This window comes from Pleurodeles waltl, chromosome 3_1 (genome assembly GCF_031143425.1).
Source record: "Pleurodeles waltl isolate 20211129_DDA chromosome 3_1, aPleWal1.hap1.20221129, whole genome shotgun sequence".
NCBI classification, from domain to species: Eukaryota; Metazoa; Chordata; class Amphibia; order Caudata; family Salamandridae; genus Pleurodeles; species Pleurodeles waltl.
Window position 1 is genome coordinate 20,470,463 of NC_090440.1, and position 26,666 is coordinate 20,497,128.

Below are 26,666 nucleotides of genomic sequence, written 5' to 3' on the forward strand. Positions count from 1 at the left end.
ATTCTCATCCAGAGGTGTTGAGCATGAGCGATACATCAACCAATCCTTCCCCAGAAGCACTGAGCATGAATGATACATGAACCAGCTCCTGACCACGTGCAATGTCACCTTAAAAAAAAAACTCAAAGCTCTTCTCTTTGAATGACATCTGGTCTAACCCCTCACATTCCAAATAATCACATACCACCCTCAACCTGATTCGCTATCTTCTCGTGGTACTGTACCACCTGCTTCTCACTGCTATGTGTGAAGCACTATACCTTCCGGAAGAGGCTAACCTGGCAATCACTCTGCCTTTAATGTATGCGTATTTTTGTTTTTATCATTGAGTTGTTCTGGCTTTATTGTGCAGTGCTCAGATGCCTCCCGGCCATGTCCACACTGTATAAAATTGCAAAAATAAATAAATGTATTACCTGGAGCAGGAGATGCATGTGTGAAAAAAAAGCATACCACCTTACTCCACCTGTTAACACTAGCGTAAAATGACATCCTAACTCCTAACCAAAGGCCGTATTACCAGTGTGTGATAACATCACGTACCTCGGTACACATCACACATGACTCGATAACTAGTCGCCAGTGTGAAACAATGCCCCTGCCTTACTCCAGTGCACATAACTTCCAGCAGCTGTCAGCCAGGGCCACTGGAATCATACAACGAGGGTGTACCAATTACACAACAGGGTTGACTAAATGAGTGGCAGGCTAATTATGAGGCATTACATTTTGTGACAGTATTGCTTTCACAATTTATGTGTTTTACACAGATTAACACTATGTGAGCAGAGGTTCCACCTCATTAGCAACAGTTTAACACTTAAAAACAGAAATAGGCAATTGAAAGATGGCCAGTCGAATTTTGCGAAGAGCCTTCCACTGCGTGGAACTACATGTTGTAGGAAGCTGGCCTGGTGTGTGGTGAGCACCTATGGTGTTATAAGGTTATACAGGTCCAGGTATCCCCTATTAGTGAGGTGTAGTCAGTGCCTAGAAGCCAGGTTCTCTAGAGGTAGCTGTAGATTAGCTTCCAAGGCTTATCTAGGAGACATCCAAAGTGTATGCAATACCACTGTAGTCACACAGCACTTACACACACGAAAGAACCACACAGTGTTACAAAAATAGAGGTACTTTATTTTAGTGACAATAATACTAAAATACTGTATAGGCACTACTCCTCTAGAAGGTGAGTAATCACGCTATTATATACACATTAGTAGTCAAGAATGGGCATAGAAAGCAATAGAAAACAGTGAAATAACAGAAGATAATGGAGGCACCAGGGGGAGACCAAACCATATCCTAAGTAAGTGGAATGCGAAGGTCAGACCCCCACTCAAGGAAGTGGAATCTGTAGAGGGGTGCTGGAATACTAGGAACCCCAAAAGGTAAGTACCAGGGTGCCCCCAGTGACCAGAAGAGAAGAGGTAAGTCCACTGTTTTTCCCAAACCCACAAGTAAACTTTGTAAAAGGACTGTACAAGACTCAGGCATGATTGGAAGGAACAAAAGATGGATCCCCACAGAAGAGGACCTGCAAAGGAAGGGGACCAAGTCCAGTTGAAGTATCCTGTTGGGGCAGGAGCCACTACCCATCCTTCTGGAGATGCAGGACCAGGTCGACGATGAGCAGCGCAGGAGAAGAGTTCCAGGAGTGGTGCCATTGATGTCCTATGTAGGAAGAAGGGTTGCAGTGGGTCAGTGGTGTGGAAGAACCACCAACAAGCCTTGGCAAAGGCAAAAGTCAAAGATGAAAGTTTTCAGAGCTGTCGGAGACCAGAAAGGTGCGAGGGGACTAAACCCAAGCAGGGGAGTCCCAGGTGACCCTCAGCAGTGAGGAGAGTCATGAGACAAGGATGCAGCCCCCATAGGCACCTCACAGGCAGCAGGCACAGGAGTCGCAGTGAGGCCCACTCAGCACACCTGAAGAGGAGTCCCACGTTGCTGGAGCAGCAGGCAGGACACTGTGCTTTGCAGGGAAGAGCGTTGGAGGCTGGGGCTACACAGAGCCTGAAGATCCCTTGGAAGAACAGCCATAAGCCTTGGTAGCTGCAAGAGTCACAGTGCCTGGGGGTACTGCCCTGCAAGGAGAGGCAAGGCCATGGAAGAAGAGCCATAAGCCTTGGTAGCTGCAAGAGTTGCAGTACACAGGGGCACTGTCCTGAAAGGAGAGGCAAGGACCTACCATATCCCAAGTTGGCTGGTAGAGAGGACCAAGGAGACCACTCCGATGCAGATTTGCAGGAGAGAAGATCCACGCAGCCGGATGTCATTCCAATTAGTGCCTCCAGATTCAGAAGAGTGACTCCTTCACTCTAACGGAGATTCCGTTTTACCTCTTGTGCAGGCTGAAGACTTGTTGCCCTTGTAGGATGCAGAACCAGGGAAATGTTGCATTTGCTTGAAGGGGCAGGAGAAACAATATTGCAGAGCAGAATTGTTGCTGGAATTGCAGATTGTTTGTTCCTGGAGTGTCCAGTTGCAGTCCCGGTGGCCAGAAGATGAAGTAAACGAGGCACAGGAATCCTGCAGGAATCTTGCGTGTCGAATCTGAAGACCCACCCTGGAAGTAGACTGTAAATAGTCCAGGAAGGGAGATTGGTCACCGAGCAGGGTGACAGCCTATCAGGATGGAGCTGTGATATCACATGCCTGACCTGGCCACGCACATGCTCCCAGGGGCCTCTGCCCACCTTGGATTCAAGATGGAAGAATCAAGTGGCCACCTGAAGGAGCTCTGGGCACCACCCCTGGGGTGGTGATGGACAGGGGAGTGGTCAGTCCCCTTCCCATTGTCCAGTTTCATGCCAGAGCAGGGACCGGGAGTCCCTGGACTGGTGCCAACCGGTTTATGCAAGGAGGGCAGCAAATGTGCCCTTCAAAGCATACTGTGGCTTGGGGATGCTACCCCTCCCAGGCCAGTAGCACCTATTTCCAAAGGGAGAGGAGGTTGCCTCCTACTCCCAAAATAAATCCTTTGTTCTGCCTTCCTGGGCTTGAGCTGGTCAAGCAGCTGGAGGGCAGAAACGTGTCTGTAGGATGGCAGCAACACGGGCTGCCTGGGAAAACCCTGCTGTAGGAAGTTGGTTCTGTATATACTATTTCAAAGTAAGAAATAGTGTGCACAGAGTCCAAGGGTTCCCCTTAGAGGTAAGATAGTGGCAAAAGTAGATAATTCTAATGCTCTATTTTGTGGTAGTGTGGTCGAGCAGTAGGCTTATCAGAGGGTAGTGTTAAGCATTTGTTGTACATACACAGGCAATAAATGAGGAACACACACTCAAAGACTTACTCCAGGCCAATAGGTTTTTATATAGAAAAAAATATTTTCTTAATTTATTTTTAGAACCACAAGTTCAAGATTTGAAGTAAATACATAAAATGCAAGGTACTCCACACAAGTAAGTTAGGAACTTTGAATTAGAGTAATAATATATACAGTTTTTGTTAAAATGGCAAAAAGCTATTTCAAAAGTGGACACTGCAAAAATCAACAGTTCCTGGGGGAGGTAAGTAATAGTTACGATTGTGAGGTAAGTAAGACACTTACAAGTCTCAGTTCCTGGGCATAGGCAGCCCACCCTTGGGGGTTCAAGGCAACCCCAAAGTTACCACACCAGCAGCTCAGGGCCGGTCAGGTGCAGAGGTCAAAGAGGTGTCCAAAACACACAGGCGCCTGTGGAGAACAGGGGTGCTCCAGTTCCAGTCTGCCTGCAGGTAAGTACCCGCGTCCTCGGGGGGGGCAGACCAGGGGGATTTTGTAGAGCACTGGGGGGGCCACAAGTGGGCACACAAAACACACCCTCAGCGGCACAGGGGCGGTTGGGTGCAGAGTGCAAAGCAGGCGTCGGGTTTTAGATAGGAAGCAATGGAGGGACGCAGGGGTCACTCTAGCGGTGCAGGCAGGCACAGGGGGGGCTTCTCGGGCCAGCCACTACCTGGGCTAGGCAGAGGGTCACCTGGGGGTCACTCCTACACTGAGGTTTGGTTCCTTCAGGTCCTGGGGGCTGCGGGTGCAGTGCTTGGTCCAGGCGTCAGATCCCTTGTTACAGGAAGTCGCGGTCAGGGGAAGCCTCTGGATTCTCTCTGCAGGTGTTGCTGTGGAAGTCCAGGGGGGTCGTCTCGGGCTACTCACGGGGTCGCAGTCGCAGAGGAGTCCTTCCTGTGGTGTTGGTTCTCTGGATCTCGAGCCGGGGGCGTCGGGTGCAGAGTGTGAAGTCTCACGCTTCCGGTGGGAAACGTGAAGTCTTTGAAAGTTGCTTCTTTGTTGCAAAGGTGTTGCTGTTGTTGAGCAGAGCCACTGCTCACAGGAGTTTCTTGGTCCTGGGGGGTCAGGGCAGTCCTCCGAGGCTTTAGAGGTCGCTGGTCCCTGTTGGATGCGTCGCTGGTTGCAGGTATTCTACTCTGGAGACAGGCCGGTAGGGCTGGGGCCAAAGCAGTTGTTGTCATCCGTCGTCTCTGCAGGCTTGTAGGTCAGCAGTCCTTCTTTGTAGTTCAGGTTGCAGGAATCTGATTTCCTGGGTTCTTGGGTGCCCCTAAATACAAAATGTAGGGGTGTGTTTAGGTCTGGGAGGGCAGTAGCCAATGGCTACTGTCCTTGAGGGTGGCTACACCCTCTTTGTGCCTCCTCCCTGTGGGGAGGGGGGCACATCCCTAATCCTATTGGGGGAATCCTCCAAAACCAAGATGGAAGATTTCTCAAGGCAGGGGTCATCTCAGCTGAGGACACCTTAGGGGATGTCCTGACTGGTGGGTGACTCCTTGTTTTCCTAATTATCTCCTCCAGCCTTGCTGCCAAAAGTGGGGGCAGTGGCCGGTATCTCCACTAGCTGGGATGTCCTGGGGCGCTGTAACAAAAGGGGTGAGCCTTTGAGGATCACCGCCAGGTGTTACAGTTCCTGCAGGGGGAGGTGTGAAGCACCTCCACCCAGTACAGGCTTTGTTCCTGGCCACAGAGTGACAAAGGTACTCTTCCCATGTGGCCAGCAACTCATCTGGTTGTGGCAGGCTGGCAGAAACTGGTCAGCCCCACACTAGAAGTTGGATTGGTATTCAGGGGGCATCTATAAGATGCCTTCTGGGTGCATGTTACAATAAATTGCACACTGGCAGTGTGCATTTATTGTGCTGAGAAGTTTGATACCAAACTTCCCTGATTTCAGTGTAGCCATTATGGAACTGTGGAGTTCGTGTTTGACAAACTCCCAGACCATATACTCTTATGGCTACCCTGCACTTACAATGTCTAAGGTTTTGCTTAGACACTGTAAGGCCATAGTGCTCATGCACATATGCCCTCACCTGTGGTATAGTGCACCCTGCCTTTGGGCAGTAAGGCCTGCTAAGGGGGTGACTTACCTATGCCACAGGCAGTGTGGGGTTGGCATTGCACTCTGATGGGAGTGCCATGACAACTTAGTCATTTTCTCCCCACCAGCACATACAAGCTGTCAGGCAGTGTGCATGTGCGGAGTAAGGGGTCCCTAGGGTGGCATAAGACATGCTGCAGCCCTTAGAGACCTACCCTGGCATCAGGGCCCTTGGTTCCAGGGTTCCAGTTACAAGGGACTTATCTGAGTGCCAGGGCTGTGCCAATTGTGGAAGCAAAGGTACAGTTTAGGGAAAGAACACTGGTGCTGGGGCCTGGTTAGCTGGGTCCCAGCACACTTTTAATCAAAACTTCGCATCAGCAAAGGCAAAAAGTTAGGGGTTAACCATGCCAAGGAGGCATTTCCTTACACCTGCAAACTGGTAGGAGCAAAGCTGAGGGCCCTCTAAGGAGCTCCCAAAATGCATGGAATCACACAACCAATACTGGGAACAGTATTGGGGTATGATTCTGACATGTTTGATACCAAACATGCCCAGGTTCGGAGTTACTATTGTGTAGCTGGACACACGTACATGGGGTAAAATGGCTTCTACGCACTTATGAAGTCCAGGAAAATGGAGCTGGAGTTCATAGGGGCCCCTATGCTCATGCAGGGGTACCGTCACACCCAGGTACCTGCACCCTGCCCTCTGGGCTGAGAGGGCCTACCATAGGGGTGTCACAGTGACCTGGTGCAGTGACTTGTAGTGAAAGGGTGTGTGCACCTTTTCACGCAGGCTGCAATGGCAGACCTGCAGACAATGTTGGCATGAGCTCCCTACAGGTGGCACAATACATGCTGCAGCCCATGGAGAATCTCTGGTGCCCCAATGCTCTGGGTACCCTGGTACCATATACTAGGGACTTACATGGGGGCACCAGTATGCCAATTGTGGGGTGTACTAAGTAAGGGGCAACGAAATTTAGAGGGAGAGCACCGTCACTGGTGTCCTGGATAGCAGGATCCCAGTGAATACTGTCAAAACACAGTGACAGCAGGCAAAAACTGGGGGTACCATGCCAAAAAGAGGATACTTCCTACACATGTTGCCACATTGTTAGCAACTTTTGGTCTGTATGAGCTGAAACATAAGTCTTTTCTTGGTAAAATCTACAAATTGTGCAACAGGTGATGGATTATGTTGCAAATGTGTCAAGCCTATAACAGAGTGGATAACTGTGGTTCCAAAACCACAGAATTCCAGTGGCCAAGCTGTTAACATATCACTAGTGTTTTACTTTGTTGTACACAATTCAGAGCCAAGCACTTTATTACCAATGTGAGATGGTCTTGTGGCCCATTACACATCTCTCATAGCCCATTAACTTGTCAACCATGTAAGCTGACACAGCTTACATGTTACACATAATGTCCAGTGCCTGCCACTGGAAAGCCTCGAAAGAGTACAAGAAATAAATCTACACAGGGTGTGGAAACCTGGGTTGACCATGGGCTCTGCAGGTAGGGGCACAGCCCTCCTCTGCTTAGCACACAAGCTGGTTGTCCTAAAAGTGCAAGACCCGTGAAGTGCTGAAATATGATGTAAATATGACTGGGATCACACAGTTTATGTGGCTGCTCACAGAGAATGGCTGTGATGCCTGTGCCTTCTAGGCCCAGCGCTACTGGGCCTCAGGTCTCTAGTCACTAACAGATACCAAGGGGGATCTGCAGCCCTCTGCTGCAGCCTGCTGTCTGCTGCCGGTCCTCGTTCATCACACTGAGGTTTCAGGCCCCTCCAGTCTGCAGGGTGACAGCAAGCTTGGTAACAGCCAGGGTGAGCTTGTATTAACTTGCCAATGCATGCATCAGCACTGACACTTCTGGCTTTCTAGAGAAAGCGCTAGAGAAGGACTAGAAAGTTTGAAAATTCCAGACCTAACAACTAGATGGCGAAATAATGAACAGCTTATGAATCCAGAAAAGCTTCATGCTGCAAAACAATATTTTTGAAGTTTGAGGCTGTTCTATGTTAGCATGTTGTACCTTGTCCAGCCATCTAGTGGCGAGGCTTGGACTAGCATCCTATTTCTGTAAATGAAAGCTGCTATGTCCAAAGGGAAGGTCAGACTGGTCCATGTGCCTTCAAAGCCAGGGCAGAAACCAGACTCCTTGACTGGTTAGGAAATGTTGTTGCACCTCCTAGGATACCACGAGGGACCAGAAAGAGGACGTGGGAAGAAAGGATCTCCGAACATGAAAGCTCTACGCCATCTTGGAATGATCTGACCGAAGCACAGCCTCATTTCTCACCAACAGAACAGTCATGTCACAGCACACGCGAACAGTGTATGGCACTGGTTGACACCCACAGCAACAGTACAGGTAGCCAGTGTGGATGAAACATCTGCCAAGCAGCTCCCTGCTCACTTGTGGGTATGGCATCCAACATTTTGTCTTAATTCACTGTATAAAATAACAACTTATTCCTGTTATCATTAATTTGGTGCCACAAGTCTTCACAGGCCTAAAGATCTGGTGCCCAATGCCTGCAGTTACACATATTTACACATTCACTGCCGACACGACGCTGCGTGTGATACTCTGGTGGCTGTGGCTACCATCGCAGCAGCGTGGTGGTGGGTGGGAGAGTTAATACCTACCTTTGGGTTTGGATTTAGTCTTGGGGGCACAGGGCTTGGTGACTTGGATGGTCTCATCGCACTTGGCTTTGTAGAGCGCCTTCTTCAGGGTCCCTGAGCGAGCTTTGAGGCCCGTGGCAGCGTCACAGGGCCCCCAGTTCTCAAACTTGTACCTGCAATCAGCTGGAAGAAAGGGAGTCAGAGGTTATCAGAGGCATTGAATGTATAGGTGAGCACTACTAGGGAAACTGGCTGTAGAAGGGTTACCGGGCATGACGCCATTGGTATATGCTACAGGGGAGACAGGTTAGCCACAGGTTATGGGGCATTGGTCCCTAGGTGCATACTGCCAGTGAGACAGATTATATATGGGTTACATGGTACAAGTCTATAGGAGCACACTACTGGGGAGACAGGTTATACATGGCTTACAGGGTATTATCAGTCCATAGGTCCACACGCTGGTGAGACAGGTTTAACATGGGTTACAGGGTATATCAGTCCATAGGAGAACACTGCCGGTGAGACAGGTTATATATGGGTTACAGGGCATCATCAGTCCATAGGCGAACACTGCCAGTGAGACAGGTTATATATGGGTTACAGGGTACAAGTCCATAGGTGAACACTGCCGGTGAGACAGCTTATACATGTGTTACGGGCTACAAGTCTAAAGGTGCACACTGCTGGTGAGACATGTTCTAAATGGGTTACAGGGTATCATCAGTCCATAGGTGCACACTGATGCTGAGACAGGTTATACATGGGTTATAGGGTACAAGTCTATAGGTGCACACTGACGCTGAGACAGGTTATATATGGGTTTAGGGCAGAGGTCTCCAAACTTTTTAATTCCGCGCCCCCCCCAGCTGAAAAATAAAAATCATTGGGCCTCAGAATTTTGCACAATTATTGTATAATGATGCAATGTTCAAATATGTCTAGACCTATTTAAACATTGCAGTTAAGTACTGTTACCTTTTTAAAGATGCAATAACATGCTTCTGCTTAAAACAAAGGCCTGTTATGTGTGTAATGCTTCTTTTGGCAAGAGTCTGGCGCCCCCCCTGTGATCACTTGAGGCCCCCCTAGGGGGGCCCGCCCCCCAGTTTGAAGACCTCTGGTTTAGGGTATCAGTGCATAGCTGGACAATGCTGGTGAGACAGGCTATACATAGGTTACAGGGTATCATCAGTCCATATGTGCACACTGCCAGTGAAACAGGTAATACATGGTTTACAGGGTACAAGTCTATAGGTGCACACTGCTGGTGAGACAGGTTATATACGGGTTTTGGGTATCAGTCCATAGGTGCACACTGCCGGTGAGACAGGTTAAACATGGGATACAGAGTACAAGTCTATAGGTGCAGACTGCTGGTGAGACAGGTTATACATGGGATACAGAGTACAAGTCTATAGGTGCACACTGCTGGTGAGACAGGTTATACATGGGTTACAGGGCATTATCAGTCCATAGGTGCATAGGCACATTGCCAGTGAGACAGGTTATATATGGGCTACAGAATATTAGTCAATAAGTGCACACTGCTGGTGAGACAGCTTATATATGGTTTCAAGGGAATCTGTTCATGGGTGCACACTGCCGGTGACACAGGTTACACATGGGTTACAGGCTATCAGTCCGTAGGGGCAAACTGCTGGTCAAACAGGTTATTTATGGGCTACAGGGCATCAGTCCACAGGTGCACACTGCCAGTGAGACACGTTATATATTGGTTACAGGGTATGAGTACATAGGCGCACCTTGCCGGTGAAACAGGTCATAGATGAGTTCAGGTTATGAGTCCATAGGTGAACACTGCTGGTGAGGCAGGTTATATATGGGATAGAGGGTATCAGTCCATAGGTGCACACTTCTGGTGAGACCGGTTATATATGGCTCCAGGGCATCTGTCCTTAGGTGCACACTGCTGATGAGACAGGTTTTAGAAGGGCTACAGAGTATTATCAGTCCATAGGTGACTATTTGCATAAGTTAGGTTATACATGGGTTACAGGGCATCTTCAGTTCATAGGTGTACACTGCAGGTGAGACGAGTTATACATTCAGGGTATCATTCATCAATATATAGGTGCACACTGCCGGTGTGACAGGTTATATATGAGTTACAGTGTATCAGTCCATAGGTGCACACCATCGGTGAGACAGGTTGTAGGTTATATATGGGTTACAGGGTATCAGTCCATAGGTGCGTATTTGCATGAGTCAGGTTATACATGTGTTCAGGGTATCATCAGTCCATGTGTGCACACCGCCGGTGAGACCGGTTATCTATGGGTAACAGGGTATCAGTCCATGGGTACACACCGCTGGTGAGACAGGTTACATATGGGTCACAGGGTATGAGTCCATAGGTGCACACTGCCGGTGTGACAGGTTATACATGGGTCACAGGGTATGAGTCCATAGGTGCAAATTGCAGGTGAGACAGGTTTTACATGGGTGACAAGGCCTCACCTGTTCAATGCGTTTTAGAGAAGCTTGAAACTTTCCAGGCCCAACCAGTAGAAGGCAAGAAAAGGATAAATACTGCAAAACTGCTGTTACCTGCGCAGCACCTTTTCTGTGTATGTCAGGGAAGCTTGATCGGTTTCTGCCTGTGAAGCACCTGTTCTGTGCGTGTGAGGGAAGCTTGACGCTGCCTGTGCAGCACCTGTTCTGTGTGTGTTAGGGAAGCTTTAACTGCTGCTGGCATCGCAGCACCCGTTCTATGTATGTCAGAGAAGCTTGAACACCCACAGCTGCCTGCGCAGCACCAGTTTTGTGTTCGCTAGGGAAGCTTGAGAGGCTGCTGTCTGTGCAGCACCTTTTCTATGTGTCCTAGGGAAGCTTGAACTGCTGCTGCCTGCGCAGCACCTTTTCTGTGTATGTCAGGGAAGCTTGATCTGTTGCTGCCTGTGCAGCACCTTTTCTGTGTATGTCAGGGAAGCTTGATCTGTTGCTGCCTGTGCAGCACCTTTTCTGTGTATGTTAGGGAAGCTTCAACTGCTGCTGGCATTGCAGCACCTGTTTCATGTATGTCAGGGAAGCTTGAACTCCCACTGCTGCCTACGCAGCACCCGTTTTGTGTTTGCAGGGGAAGCTTGAGAGGCTGCTGCCTGTGCAGCTCCTGTTCTGTGTGTGAGAGGAAAGCCTGCACAGCACCCGGCCTGTGTGTATCGAGGAAGCTTTAACTGCTGCTGTCTGTACAGTACCTATTCTGTGCGTGTGAATGAAGCTTGAACTGCTGCTGCCAGGCAGCACCTGTTCTGTGGGTCTCTGTGACACTTGAACTGCTGCTTCCTGTACCTGTTTTGTGTGTTAGGGAAGCTTGAACTCATTCTGCCTGCACAACACCTGTTGTGTGTGTGTTAGAGAAGCTTGACCTGCTGCTTCCTGTACCTATTTTGCGTGTTAGGGAAGCTTGAACTGGTGGTTCCTGCGCAGCACGTGTTCTGTGTTTGTTAGAGAAGCTTGAGGTGCTGCTGCCTGTACAGCACCTGTTTTGTGTGTTAGGGAAGCTTGAGCTGCTGGTGCCTGCGCAGCACGTGTTCTGTGTGTGTTAGGGAAGCTTGAGCTGCTGGTGCCTGCACAGCACATATTTTGTGTGTTAGGGAAGCTTGAGGTGCTGGTGCCTGCGCAGCACATGTTTTGTGTGTGAGGGAAGCTTGAGCTGCTTGTGCCTGCACAGCACCTGTTTTGCGTGTGAGGGAAGTTTGAGCTGCTGGTGCCTGCACAGCACGTGTTCTGTGTGTGTGAGGGAAGCTTGAGCTGCTTGTGCCTGCACAGCACCTGTTTTGCGTGTGAGGGAAGCTTGAGCTGCTGGTGGCTGCACAGCACGTGTTCTGTGTGTGTTAGGGAAGCTTGAGGTGCTGGTGCCTGCACAGAACCTGTTTTGTGTGTTAGGGAAGCTTGAGGTGCTGGTGCCTGCACAGCACCTGTTTTGTGTGTTAGGGAAGCTTGAGGTGCTGGTGCCTGCACAGAACCTGTTTTGTGTGTTAGGGAAGCTTGAGGTGCTGGTGCCTGCACAGAACCTGTTTTGCGTGTGAGGGAAGCTTGAGGTGCTGGTGCCTGCACAGAACCTGTTTTGCGTGTTAGGGAAGCTTGAGCTGCTGGTGCCTGCACAGCACCTGTTCTGCCTGTCTTAGAGAAGTTTGAACTGTTGCTGTCTGCTCAGAAGAATCATGGTTCCCTTTCTGAGAGCCCCCCTTGCTCTTTTACCATCCCATTCATTATCAGTCAGCCTGGTAATTTGGCCTAGCATTTGCATATGTCATTTTCATGTAATTGCTGTTCCCCCTCCTCCTCTCTTCTCTCCCCCTCACACTGGGCTGCTGCTGAAGTCTGAGGCCCTGGCAGGCCATCTCTGCCTGGGCTCACAGGAATGGGCCTTTCTTCAGACAGTACCCTGATGCCTTCCCTTTATTAACCCAGCTCTCATTAAGCAGTGACAAGAGGCGGGGATTTGGAGGAGAAACACATTTAAATCACACGAAGAGATAGGGAAATGGAAGAGACCTGCCTTGCAGACCTGGGGAGCTTCCTGGCAGCAGGACCTGCCTCAGAGAAGGCGTCTGATGCGTTGCTGTGAATAAGACCTTTACTGCAGAGCTTTGCAATGTAGAGGTGTGCAACCCCACAGCACAGAAGCACCCCCCTGGCACCCATCTAGGGTCCCCTCCTAGTGAGGAGCCAGCACAGAGCAATCCTCTCATAAGAAAGTGTCTTCCTGTGCACGACTCTCCTGTGCAGACTGGAGATGGGATTAACTGTGTTCTCTGACACATGCTTCACTCCAAGACATTTGTAAATAAAAATGACTTTTAAACGTTTAAGAGCTATGTCTCCTTCTTTAGCACTGGACAGAAATGAGACCTGCACGCCATTTTCAGCCGCAGTGGTAGATGAAGCTGGGTGATTGGGTAAAACTAGAGAACTGGAGAGGGTACCTTCTCAAGATGGCGGCGGAGGTACAGCCGTGTGAGCAGGTGAGCCGTCATCACATGTGCAGGTGAGCCAATATCATACCTGAGACAGGAGCAGAGAATTGTGACCTGTGATCACATACGGACGTGGTGCAGTGATCAGGTAACACAGGATCATACATGGGACAGGAGCGGAGTATGGTGACCTGTTGCAGTGATCAGGTAACACAGGATCATATGTGGGAGTGGAGTGTGGTAACCTGTGATTACTTACGGACCTGGTGCAGTGATCAGGTAACACGATCGTACATAGAACAGGAGCGGAGTACGGTGACCTGTGACCACATACAGACCTGGTGCAGTGATCAGGTAACACAGGATCATACATGGGACAGGAGGTGAGTATGGTAACCTGTGATCACATATGGATCTGGTGCAGTGATCAGGTAACATACGATCATACACGGGACAGGAGTGGAGTGTGGTAACCTGTGATCACATATGGATCTGGTGCAGTGATCAGGTAACATACGATCATACACGGGACAGGAGTGGAGTGTGGTAACCTGTGATCACATATGGATCTGGTGCAGGTGATCAGGTAACATACGATCATACACGGGACAGGAGTGGAGTGTGGTAACCTGTGATCACATACGGACCTGGTGCAGTGATCAGGTAACATACGATCATACACGGGACAGGAGTGGAGTATGGTAACCTGTGATCACATACGGATCTGGTGCAGTGATCAGGTAACATACGATCATACACGGGACAGGAGTGGAGTATGGCAACCTGTGATCACATATGGATCTGGTGCAGGTGATCAGGTAACATACGATCATACACGGGACAGGAGTGGAGTGTGGTAACCTGTGATCACATATGGATCTGGTGCAGTGATCAGGTAACATACGATCATACACGGGACAGGAGTGGAGTGTGGTAACCTGTGATCACATATGGATCTGGTGCAGTGATCAGGTAACATACGATCATACACGGGACAGGAGTGGAGTGTGGTAACCTGTGATCACATATGGATCTGGTGCAGTGATCAGGTAACATACGATCATACATGGGACAGGAGTGGAGTATGGTAACCTGTGATCACATATGGATCTGGTGCAGGTGATCAGGTAACAATGATCATACATGGAACAGGAGGGGAGTGTGGTAAGCTGTGATCACATGTGGACCTGGTGCAGTGATCAGGTAACACACGATCATACGACGGACAGAAGTGGAGTATGGTAAGCTGTGACCAGATACGGATCTAGTGCAGTGATCAGGTAACATACGATCATATATGGGACTGGAGTGGAGTATGGTAACCTGTGATCACATACGGACCTGGTGCAGTGATCAGGTAACACACGATCATACGTGGAACAGGAGCGGAGTATGGTAAGCTGTGATCACATGTGGACCTGGTGCAGTGATCAGGTAACACACGATCATACATGGAACAGGAGCGGAGTATGGTAAGCTGTGATCACATGTGGACCTGGTGCAGTGATCAGGTAACAGATGATCATACATGGGACTGGAGTGGAGTATGGTAACCTGTGATCACATACGGACCTGGTGCAGGTGATCAGGTAACAATGATCATACGTGGAACAGGAGGGGAGTGTGGTAACCTACGATCACATACGGACCTGGTGCAGTGATCAGGTAACACGATCATACATAGAACAAGAGCAGACAATGGTAATCTGTGATCATATATGAACCTGGTGTAGTGATCAGGTAACACACGATCATACGTAGAACAGGAGCGGAGTGTGGTAACCTGGTACTTTGATCAGGCAACACAAGAACATACATAGGATAGGTGTGGAGTATGGTAACCTGTGATCACATAGAGATCTGGTGCAGTGATCAGGTAACATATGATCATACATGGGACAGGAGCGGAGTATGGTGACCTGTGATCACATATGGATCTGGTGCAGTGATCAGGTAACACACGATCATACGTGGAACAGAAGCCGAGTATGGTGACCGGTGATCACATGTGGACCTGGTGCAGTGATAAGGTAACACACAATCATACATGGGACAGAAGCAGAGTGCGGTAACTTGTGATCATATACGGACCTGGTGGACTGATCAGGTAACACAACCATAATATACTGATCAGGTGGAATGTCCATTTAAGCTGTCAACATATATAGGACTGGAGCCAAGTACAATAACGAGGTATCCCACCCTTACCCACAGAACATGAGTTGTAAGCAGTTAACCTACATAGAGGTGGCAGGTAACCCATAATCACATGTGGACAAGGTGCAGGGTACAGGTAATGGATCACTGAGGTCACCCATCAGCACGTATAGGATGGGTGCAGCGGGCAGGTAACCCATCATAACAGAGGAGGGATGGACTGGGCAGGTAACCCATCATCACATATGGCCCGGATGCAGTGAGGAGGTAACCGATCATGAAGGATGAGTGCAGTGGGCAGTAACTGATCATTGAGATGATCCATTATCACATATATGAGGGATGCAGTGGGCAGGTAAACCATCATCACATATCAGATGTGTGTAGTGGGCAAGGAACTCATCATGCAGATAACATATAATCATATATAGGATGTGTGTGGTGGGCAAGTAACTCATCACCGAATTTAAGATGGGTACAGTGGGCAGGTAATCCATCATGCAGGTAGTCCATCATCACTTATGGGCTGGAATGCAGTGTCCAGGTAACCGGTCATTGAGGTAATCCATTATCACATATCAAAAGGGTGCAGTGGGCAGGTAAGCCATCATACAGGTAACCCAACCTCACCTATGGGCTGAGATGCAGCGTGCAGGTAACCGGTCATTGAGGTGACCCATTATCACATATCGGAAGTGGGCAGGTAACCGGTCATTGAGGTAACCCATTATCACATACCGAAAGGGTGCTGTATGCAGGTAACAGGTCATTGAGGTGACCCATTATCACATATCGGAAGGGTGCAGTGGGCAGGTAAGCCATCATACAGGTAACCCAACATCACATATGGGCTGGGATGCAGTGGGCAGGTAACCGGTCATTGAGGTGACCCATTATCACATATCGGAAGGGTGCAGTGGGCAGGTAACCGGTCATTGAGGTGACCCATTATCACATATCGAGAGGGTGCAGTGGGCAGGTAACCGGTCATTGAGGTGACCCATTATCACATATCGAGAGGGTGCAGCTTGCAGGTAACCGGTCATTGAGGTAACCCATTATCACATATCGGAAGTGGGCAGGTAACCGGTCATTGAGGTGACCCATTATCACATATCGAGAGGGTGCAGCTTGCAGGTAACCGGTCATTGAGGTAACCCATTATCACATATCGAGAGGGTGCAGTGGGCAGATAACGGGTCATTGAGGTAACCCATTATCACATATCGAGAGGGTGCAGTGGGCAGGTAACCGGTCATTGAGGTGACCCATTATCACATATCGAGAGGGTGCAGTGGGCAGGTAACCGGTCATTGAGGTAACCCATTATCACATATCGAGAGGGTGCAGTGGGCAGGTAACCGGTCATTGAGGTGACCCATTATCACATATCGAGAGGGTGCAGTGGGCAGGTAACCGGTCATTGAGGTAACCCATTATCACATATCGAGAGGGTGCAGTGGGCAGGTAAGCCATCATACAGGTAACCCAACATCACATATGGGCTGGGATGCAGTGGGCAGGTAACCGGTCATTGAGGTGACCCATTATCACATATCGAGAGGGTGCAGCTTGCAGGTAACCGGTCATTGAGGTAACCCATTATCACATATCGAGAGGGTGCAGTGGGCAGATAACGGGTCATTGAGGTAACCCATTATCACATATCGAGAGGGTGCAGTGGGCAGGTAACCGGTCATTGAGGTGACCCATTATCACATATCGAGAGGGTGCAGTGGGCAGGTAACCGGTCATTGAGGTAACCCATTATCACATATCGAGAGGGTGCAGTGGGCAGGTAACCGGTCATTGAGGTGACCCATTATCACATATCGAGAGGGTGCAGTGGGCAGGTAACCGGTCATTGAGGTAACCCATTATCACATATCGAGAGGGTGCAGTGGGCAGGTAAGCCATCATACAGGTAACCCAACATCACATATGGGCTGGGATGCAGTGGGCAGGTAACCGGTCATTGAGGTGACCCATTATCACATATCGGAAGTGGGCAGGTAACCGGTCATTGAGGTGACCCATTATCACATATCGAGAGGGTGCAGCTTGCAGGTAACCGGTCATTGAGGTGACCCATTATCACATATCGAGAGGGTGCAGTGGGCAGGTAACCGGTCATTGAGGTGACCCATTATCACATATCGAGAGGGTGCAGTGGGCAGATAACGGGTCATTGAGGTAACCCATTATCACATATCGAGAGGGTGCAGTGGGCAGGTAACCGGTCATTGAGGTGACCCATTATCACATATCGAGAGGGTGCAGTGGGCAGGTAACCGGTCATTGAGGTAACCCATTATCACATATCGAGAGGGTGCAGTGGGCAGGTAACCGGTCATTGAGGTAACCCATTATCACATATCGAGAGGGTGCAGTGGGCAGGTAAGCCATCATACAGGTAACCCAACATCACATATGGGCTGGGATGCAGTGGGCAGGTAACCGGTCATTGAGGTGACCCATTATCACATATCGAGAGGGTGCAGCTTGCAGGTAACCGGTCATTGAGGTAACCCATTATCACATATCGAGAGGGTGCAGTGGGCAGATAACGGGTCATTGAGGTAACCCATTATCACATATCGAGAGGGTGCAGTGGGCAGGTAACCGGTCATTGAGGTGACCCATTATCACATATCGAGAGGGTGCAGTGGGCAGGTAACCGGTCATTGAGGTAACCCATTATCACATATCGAGAGGGTGCAGTGGGCAGGTAACCGGTCATTGAGGTGACCCATTATCACATATCGAGAGGGTGCAGTGGGCAGGTAACCGGTCATTGAGGTAACCCATTATCACATATCGAGAGGGTGCAGTGGGCAGGTAAGCCATCATACAGGTAACCCAACATCACATATGGGCTGGGATGCAGTGGGCAGGTAACCGGTCATTGAGGTGACCCATTATCACATATCGGAAGTGGGCAGGTAACCGGTCATTGAGGTGACCCATTATCACATATCGAGAGGGTGCAGCTTGCAGGTAACCGGTCATTGAGGTGACCCATTATCACATATCGAGAGGGTGCAGTGGGCAGGTAACCGGTCATTGAGGTGACCCATTATCACATATCGAGAGGGTGCAGTGGGCAGGTAACCGGTCATTGAGGTAACCCATTATCACATATCGAGTGGGTGCAGTGGGCAGGTAAGCCATCATACAGGTAACCCAACATCACATATGGGCTGGGATGCAGTGGGCAGGTAACCGGTCATTGAGGTGACCCATTATCACATATCGAGAGGGTGCAGCTTGCAGGTAACCGGTCATTGAGGTGACCCATTATCACATACCGAAAGGGTGCAGTGGGCAATGCATGCGCAGTTCTCACCTCCGAATGCCTTCTTCCAGTTGCACGGAATCTTGCACTTGAGTTTCTTGGCCTCCCCATTGCAGGTGCCCTCGCGGGTCCCGGCTCCACAGTCTTTGCTGTTGGGGGTGCAAGGCCCCCACTCCCAGTCTTCACAGTCAGACAGTGCCTTCTTCCCCTTGTCTGAAAGGATGATAGGCAAGAGGTCAATAGGGTGCGTAAAGGCCACAGTGTGCAGCGCACTCAGCTCTACTGGGAACAGGCTTCATGCTCAATACTCACCCTTTTTATTCTTTCCAGCCTCAGCTATCACTCCCAGCAGCACCACCAGCACCAGGAAGAGGGGTCCCCGCAGCTGCATCCTGGGGAGAAAAGAGAGGGTCAGTATCGGCCAATCGGACCTTGGGATTGAGAGTGAAGCATGAGGTCCATCAGAGTTTGGGATTGAGAACAAAGTCTATCGGACCTTGGGATTGAGAGTGACTTATAAAGTCTAAGCAGACCTTGGGATTGAGAATGAAGCATGAAGTCTATCAGAGCTTGTGATTGAGAGTGAAGCATGAGGTCTAGCATACCTTGTGATTGAGAGTGAATCATGAGGTATAGCAGATATTGGAATTGAGAGTGAAGCATGAAGTGTATCGGACCTTGTGATTGAGAGTGAATCATGAGATCTAGAAGATATTGGAATAGAGAGTGAAGCATGAGGTCTGTCAGACTTTGGGATTGAGAGTGAAGCATGAAGTCTATCAGAGTTTGGGACAAAGAATGAAGTATGAGGTCCATCAGAGCTTGGGACTGAGAGTGAAGCATGAGGTCTAGCAATCTTGGAATGGAGAGTGAAGCATGAGGTCTAGCAATCTTGGAACTGAGAGTAAACCATGAGGTCTAGCAATCTTGGAATTGAGAATGAAGCATGAGGTCTATCATGAGAGTGAAGCATGAGGTCTATCGGACCTTGGGATTGAGAGTGAAGCATGAGGTCTATCAGATCTTGGGGATGAGAGTGAAGTATGCGGTCTATCAGACCTTGTTACTGAGAGTGAAGCATGAGGTCTATTAGACCTTGGGACTGAGAGTTAAGCATGAGGTCTATCAGACCTTGGGACTGAGCGTGAAGCATGAGGTCTATCAGACCTTGGGACTGAGTGTGCAGCACGAGGCCTGTCAGATCTTGGGGTACATGTATGAGCAGCAGGACAATCAGCTCTTGAGACTGAGTGAGGACCAGGAGGCCAAAGAGCTCTTGGCGCAGAGTGAGGTGCAAAAGGACGATCAGATCCTGGGATGGAGTGAGGAGGGTGCGTAGTAGTCCCGGGGGTTCAGGATCCACAGTGAGGCCTCAGGATTGAACGAGGGCTCTTCACTGGGCATACAGAGGTCTGAGTCGATGACATTGTGGACAAGTGGGAGGTCATGACAAAGCAAGGGACATCGGGATTGTGGCTTCAACTGCAACTTGGTTAAGACCTTCATGGCTCTTTAAAAATCCTCTGAGCTGAGCAAGGACACCAGAGCTAAGCTAGCATCCTAGAGGGAGTCACTGGAACTGGCTGAAGGCATTCAGGGCTCTCTAAAATGCCTCTGGGCAACACAAGAGGCACCAGAGGTAAGTTATTATCCTGGAGGGAGTAATTGGAACACGTAAAAGGCCTTCAGGACTCTCTAAAATTCTGCTTGGGCAAGAAAGGGGCATTAGAGTGGAGTTATCATCCCAGGAGGGTGATTGGATCTGGGTGGAGGCCTGCAGGACTCTTTGGGGTTCATCTAGGCTTAGGAAGAGGCACTAGCGATGAGAGACACTCCCAGGGACTAAATATTGTGCTAAAGCTCAATGAAAAGTCAAAGAACTGAGCAAGAGACCTCTGGGATAAGACACAAATCTGAGGTTTGAGCGAGGGGCCTCTCAGATAAAGCAGATGCAAGCGGGGACATCAGTACTGAGTGAGTGGCCTCTGAGATGAAGCAGGTGCAAGCGGGGACATCAGGACTGAGCAAGTGGCCTCTGAGATGAAGCAGGTTCAAGCGGGGACATCAGTACTGAGTGAGTGGCCTTTGAGATAAAGCAGGTGCAAGCAGGGACATCAGGACTGAGCGAGTGGCCTCTGAGATGAAGCAGGTGCAAGCGGGGACATCAGTACTGAGCGAGTGGCCTCTGGGATAAAGCAGGTGCAAGCGGGGACATCAGTACTGAGTGAGTGGCCTCTGAGATGAAGCAGGTGCAAGCGGGGACATCAGTACTGAGTGAGTGGCCTCTGAGATAAAGCAGGTGCAAGTGGGGACATCAGGACTGATTAGTGGCCTCTGAGAAGAGAGAAGGACATTGGCACTTATCGGAATGCCACTGGGATGGAAGGGGGGTAGAAGGACTGAGTAAGCGTCATTACGCCAGAGAGAAGAACAATCAAAAGTGGGGTGAGGGACTTCAGGGCTCGGAAAGGTCCCTCAGCATTGAAAAGGAGACTCAGGACTGAGTGAGAATCCTTGTGACTGGGTATTCAGTTGCAGCACAACAAGAGGTTGAAGAACTGTACTGAAGGACTAGGCAAAGGTCCTCAGAACTGAGCAGGTGACTTCTGGCATACAACAGGGGCATCAGGACTAAACGAGGGACTGTTGCAATGAGAGGGAGAGACATCATGAATGAATGAGGGTTTCTGACAAGGCAGAGGGACACCAGATCTGAGCCTCTGATGTCTGGTGTGACATGGACATCATGACTGAAAAGGGGGTCACTGATATGAGATTGGGGCATCACAGCTGACTGAAGGAAATGGATAGTGGGGTAAGAGTGGGACTATGGAAGGGGCAAGATGAAATCAATTAATCCGGGGCTTCCTACAGAGTGTTAGCTTTTCGCCCCAAGGGGTCTCTAGGCACAGGAGTGGTGTTGCGGTTCTATCCTGGCTGGCGGTGGTGGTCGAAAAGGCAGGTTTTGAGCAAGCTGCTTTCTGAAGTCCTTCAGGGACGGGGATGTGAGCAGGTGGAGAGGGGGGAGTCGTTCCAGGATTAGGCGGCGAGGTGGGAGAAGGAGCGCCGTTTGAGGTGCTCATAGCGGAGGCAAAGGACGTGAGCCTGGGCGAGGATGGCTGAGCACAGTCCTCTGGTTGGTCAGTGGAACGTGAGGTGGTTGTTGATATAGGGGGGTCTGATGTTGTGGAGGGCCTTGTAGGCATAGGTGAGGAGTTTGAAGAGGCATCTGTGCCGTATGGGGAGCCAGTGGAGGGTATTGAGGTGGGGAGTGATGCTGGGTCTTCTGGGGAGGTCGAGGAAGCTGCGGCGTTCTGGATGGTTTGGAGGTGGTTGGTGAGCTGTTTCATGGTTCCAGCCTAGAGTGCGTTGCTGTAGTCAAGGCGGCTGGAGACGAGGGCCTGTGTGACTGTTTTACCGGTGGAGATGGGTATCCATAAAAAGATCTTGTGGAGCATGCAGAGGATGTGGAAGTAGACAGAGGAGACAGTGTTAATCCATACTTTCATGGTCAGTTGGGTGTTCAGGATGATCCCGAGGTTGCATGCGTGGCCGAGGGTGGCGGGCTACCACGAGTTATCCCAGGGGGGTGGCGTGTTGCTGAAAATGAGGATCTCCATTTTGTCAGAGATTAGCTTAAGGCAGTTGATCTGCATCCAGGCGGTGATGTTGGTCATGGTGTTTTGGAAGTTGATTCGTGCGGTGGTTTTCGTCACCTGTCAGGGATAGGACGAGCTGGGTGTCGTCAGCATAGGAAACGATGTGGAGTCTGAGGGTGCATGAGACGTCGGCTAGAGGAGTCATGTAGGCGTTGAAGAGGGTGGGGCTGAAGGAGGAGCCCTGTGGAACTCCACCGATGATGTCTTTGGGGGAGGAGACGCACAGTGGGAGGTGGATACTCTAGGTTCGGCCAGAGAGGAAGGAGGAGATCTAGTTGAGGGCGTTCCCTTGGATGTCGATGCTGTGGAGTCTGTTGATAAGGGTGTGGTGTGAGACGGTTTTCAAAGCTGCAGATAGGCCAAGGAGGATGAGGGCAGTTGTTCCTACTAGGTCGAGGAGGCATCTGATGTTGTCTGTTGCTGCAATCGATTGTCTTGCTGCTGTGCTTTGGCTGGAAGCTGGCTTGTTGTGTTCGAGTTAGTCCATGAGCTGGAGGTTGATGGCCTTTTCGAAGGCTTTGGCGGGTAATAGGAGAAGCGAGATGGGGCAGTAGTTTTTGGGCTTGCTGGGGTCTGCTGAGAGGCTTCTTCAGAAGGGGCTTGACCTCAGCCTGTTTCCAGGTGTTGGGGGCGGTGACTGGTGATAGAGAGAGGGGAATATCTAGAAGAGAGAGAATGGGGCGAAGGGTAGACCATAGAACAGAGTCAGAGCAAGAGAATTACAGAGAGAAAGAGAATGGGATAGAGAGACACAGGAGGCGAGAACTAAACAGACCATGGAGAGAACAGTGATGGAAAGTGTAAGCGCAGGACAAGACAACTGCAAAGGAGGAGAAAGAAGTGATTAAAAGACCATGAACAGAAGGAAACTGCAGAGAATAAGGAAATGAAGAGAGTGGACATGAGAGAGGAGAACTGGAGAGACGGAAAGTGTAAACGCAGAAGACAACCGCAGAGGAGGAGGAGGAGAGATTGAAAGATTGCATGAGGATGACACAGAGAAGCCCCGGCTAGAAGCGGGGTCCGTAGAGACCTGGAGTCCAGTAGACACCCTGGTGCAGGACGGGGGGCCGGGGAGTAGCTGGACAGTAAGATTGCGGGAGGAGAGGGGTCTGAGCTTCAGGTAGCCCAACAATCCAACTGGCACATAATGTTAAATTACACAATACGAGAAGCAGGGCTCATAAGAGGCAGTGGACTAGGAGAGGAATGCGGATTGGTGCGAGCACTAAGTGAGAGAAACACAATATTCTGCAAAATAATCAACATTTTAGAGCTTTCTAAACAGCGATGAGGGTCGTGTGTGTGTGTTTGTGTGTGTGTGTGTGTCAGTGTGTGCATGCAAAAATCCCAGGTGAATTCCGACAGACAGGTCCCCATACCGACTGAAAGCACCTGGCCGAACCACTCATCAGAAAATGCATTTACCAGGGGGGTGTAAAACCACAAACCCCGCCGGTAAGCTACGCCCCCGAGGGAGGTCCTCGCCTGAAGGTGTTCCTGAGAAAGGCAGAGGTCTCGCTGAGTCAGATATGGATGTGTTTGCACACAGTGACTGAATAAACAGCAGCGATAGCGCACACCCAACATGTCATGTGCGGACACTTGAATGAATGAATGAATGGCATGTAGGCCGAAGTGCCTGTAGACCGGAAGTGTCTGCCCCCAGGACTGACTCCCCCACCCCTACTTCCCCCAAAAGCATGCGAAGATGAAGTGAGGGACTGAAGTATGGAAAAATTGTAAGGTGCAGACACGTGCAGACCTGCCAACTCACACGATGCCACCGTGTGACACAATATCGGCTCCCATCACACGGTCCCCTGATGAGGAGCCATATCACAGGGTGGCAGCGAAACAGTGGGTTTCAGCTCTTTTCAGAGACGTTCAACCTCCGACGTTCATCATTGGATGTGAAAACAGCCGAGGACATCAGCAAACCCCCTCCAAGAAGTAACTCTGACATCAAAGGTTAACACTTTGGTCCTTCATTTTCGAGGGGGAAATTAAAGTATGGTCTAGACCTCGACATTTCATAGCGCAAACAAAACCAGAGATTGGAACACTGTTTTTGTTTGTGTTATGTTACTAAACTGCCAAAAATGAAATGCTGACTGTCACCATGCATGCCAGTTGATCCGATTCAGGCAGATTGCCTCTTCTTCAATAAAACTCAGACGGGAAAATACATTCTCCCAACTACAATTTAAAATTCTCCCACTTGCCTGCTCTAAAGTGTTGGCATGTACGACCCCCCTCCCACTGTGAGAAAGTGAGAGCCCCCCCCCCCCCCTACTCGTTACAGCGCCGACACCTGCACCGAGGACAGAGCAAGGGGAAGTAAATCTGTGGGAACACTGCCACCCCGTGGGCTGATTGAGAACAGCACCTGGGAGAGAAATGTGAGAGACACGGAGCGGCGAGAACATGTGCGGGAGAAAAGAGACTGAAAAGTGAGGGGTGTAAAGAGGCGATGGAGAGGGGAAGCAGTGAGCCGAGGGGGTGCAGACAAGAAGAAAGGTGACGAGGGGAGAGGGGTGTGAAAAAGGGAAAGGGTTTATGAGAGAACGAGAAAAAAAGAGAGAGGGGAAAGAGGTGTAGAGGAGGAGAGAGCAAGGAATGAGGGTACAGAAAAAAGGATGCAAGAGCATGAGAGATGAGAGAAAATCAGAGAAATAAAAGAGCAAGGAATAAGGGGAGAGCGGTCGATGTAAAATGGGGGAGAGATGGGAGAACAAGAAGGCGGGAGGAAAGCGACGGAATAAAAGAGGAGGGGGCAGTGAGAGGTGAAGAAGCGGGGGAGGGTTTAAAGCATCAGGGAGAGAACATACATAGACGCGAAGTATAGAGAGGTGAGAGGAGGCGTAACAAGGTGCGAAAAATGGATGGGCGAAACACTGAGCGAGGGAGAGATAACGAGGGGTGGGAGAGATAACGAGGGGTGGGAGAGAGCGGCAGGAAGGTGAGACGTTTGTACTCAGTTGAATAAATAATCTAAACTTGTTTTATTTTAAGCGTGATTAATATTTAAAAGATGAAAGTAAAGACTTCTTTAGCTGATATAAAAAATTCAGCTGTCGCCTGGGGATGGGGCAGGACAAGGGCCACTTAGTGGAAAAGAGGTCAGATGTGTGCAGTGGGCACGTGTGTGCTCGATGAGTGAAGAGGCACACGTGTGTTCTGTATGACTAAGGATGGACACACGTGTCTGCTGTATGACTGAGGAGGGGCACGCATCTGATGTATGACTGAGAACGGACACACGTGTCTGCTGTATAATTGAGGGACATACGTTTCTGCTGTATGACTGAGGAGGGACACACATGTTTGCTGTATGACTGAGGAGGGGCACGCATCTGATGTATGACTGAGAAGGGACATGTGTCTGCTGTATGAGTGCAAAGACACCTGTGTTGCTGTATGACTGAGAAGGGACACACGTGTCTGCTGTATAATTGAGGGACATACGTTTCTGCTGTATGACTGAGGAGGGGGATTACATGTTTTCTGTATGACTGAGGAGGGGCACGCATCTGATGTATGACTGAGAAGGGACATGTGGCTGCTGTTCGACTGAAGGATACAGGTCTGCTGTGTGAAAGAGGAGGGACATGTGGCTGCTGTTTGAGGGATACAGGTCTGTATGACTGAGGAGGGACACCTGTCTACTGTATGAGTGAGGGACACACGTTTGCTGTATGAGTGAGGAGGGACACACGTGTCTGCTGTATGACTGAGGGACACACGTCTGCTGTATGACTGAGGGGGGCGCGTTTTGGCTGTGCAGGTGAGGAGGGAAACATGTCTACTGGATGACTGAGGAGGGGCACAAATGTTGCTGTATGAGTGAGAAGGGTGTCTGCTGTATGACAGAGGGGACACGTGTTGCTGTATGGCTGAGGAAGGACACACATGTCTGCTGTATGACTGAGGGGGGACACATGTGTCTGCTGTATGACTGAGAAGGGACATGTGGCTGCTGTTTGACTGAGGGATACAGGTCTGCTGTGTGACTGAGGGATACAGGTCTGTATGACTGAGGAGGGACACCTGTCTAATGTATGAGTGAGGGACACACGTTTGCTGTATGAGTGACGAGGGACACAAGTTTGATGTGTGTGTGTAAGTAGGGGCACGTGTCTGCTGTATGACTGAGGAGGGACATGTCTGCAGTATGACTGAGGGATATGTCTGCAGTATGACAGAGGAGGGACACATCTGCAGTATGACAGAGGAGGGACACATCTGCTGTATGACTGAGGAGGGACATCCGTCTGCTGTATGACTGAGGAGGGACACACGTGTCTGCTGTATAATTGAGTGACATACGTTTCTGCTGTATGAATGAGGAGGTACACACATGTTTGCTGTATGACTGAGGAGGGGCACGCATGTCTACTGTATGACTCAAATGGGACACACATGTCTGCTGTATGACGGAGGAAGGACACGCGTGTCTGCTGTATGAGTGCAAAGACACCCGTGTTGCTGTATGACTGAGGAGGGACACACGTGTCTACTGTATGACTGAGGAAGGACATCCGTCTGCTGTATGACTGAGAAGGGACACACGTGTCTGCTGTATAATTGAGGGACATACGTTTCTGCTGTATGACTGAGGAGGGACACATGTTTGCTGTATGACTGAGGAGGGG

General features: G+C 49.9%; 1 protein-coding gene across 1 annotated transcript in view; it reads right to left on the reverse strand.

Annotated features, from left to right (window-relative positions):
* Positions 1 to 26,666, reverse strand: part of MDK (midkine) — a 100,478-nt gene that overhangs the window by 7,646 nt on the left and 66,166 nt on the right. Inside the window, exons 2-4 of the mRNA XM_069221715.1 lie at positions 18,665 to 18,744; positions 18,404 to 18,565; positions 7,979 to 8,140 (exon numbers count right to left, since the gene is read on the reverse strand). Coding sequence (XP_069077816.1) covers positions 7,979 to 8,140; positions 18,404 to 18,565; positions 18,665 to 18,743 — 403 coding nt within the window. The 5' untranslated portion in view covers position 18,744. The remainder of the gene's footprint in view (positions 1 to 7,978; positions 8,141 to 18,403; positions 18,566 to 18,664; positions 18,745 to 26,666) is intronic.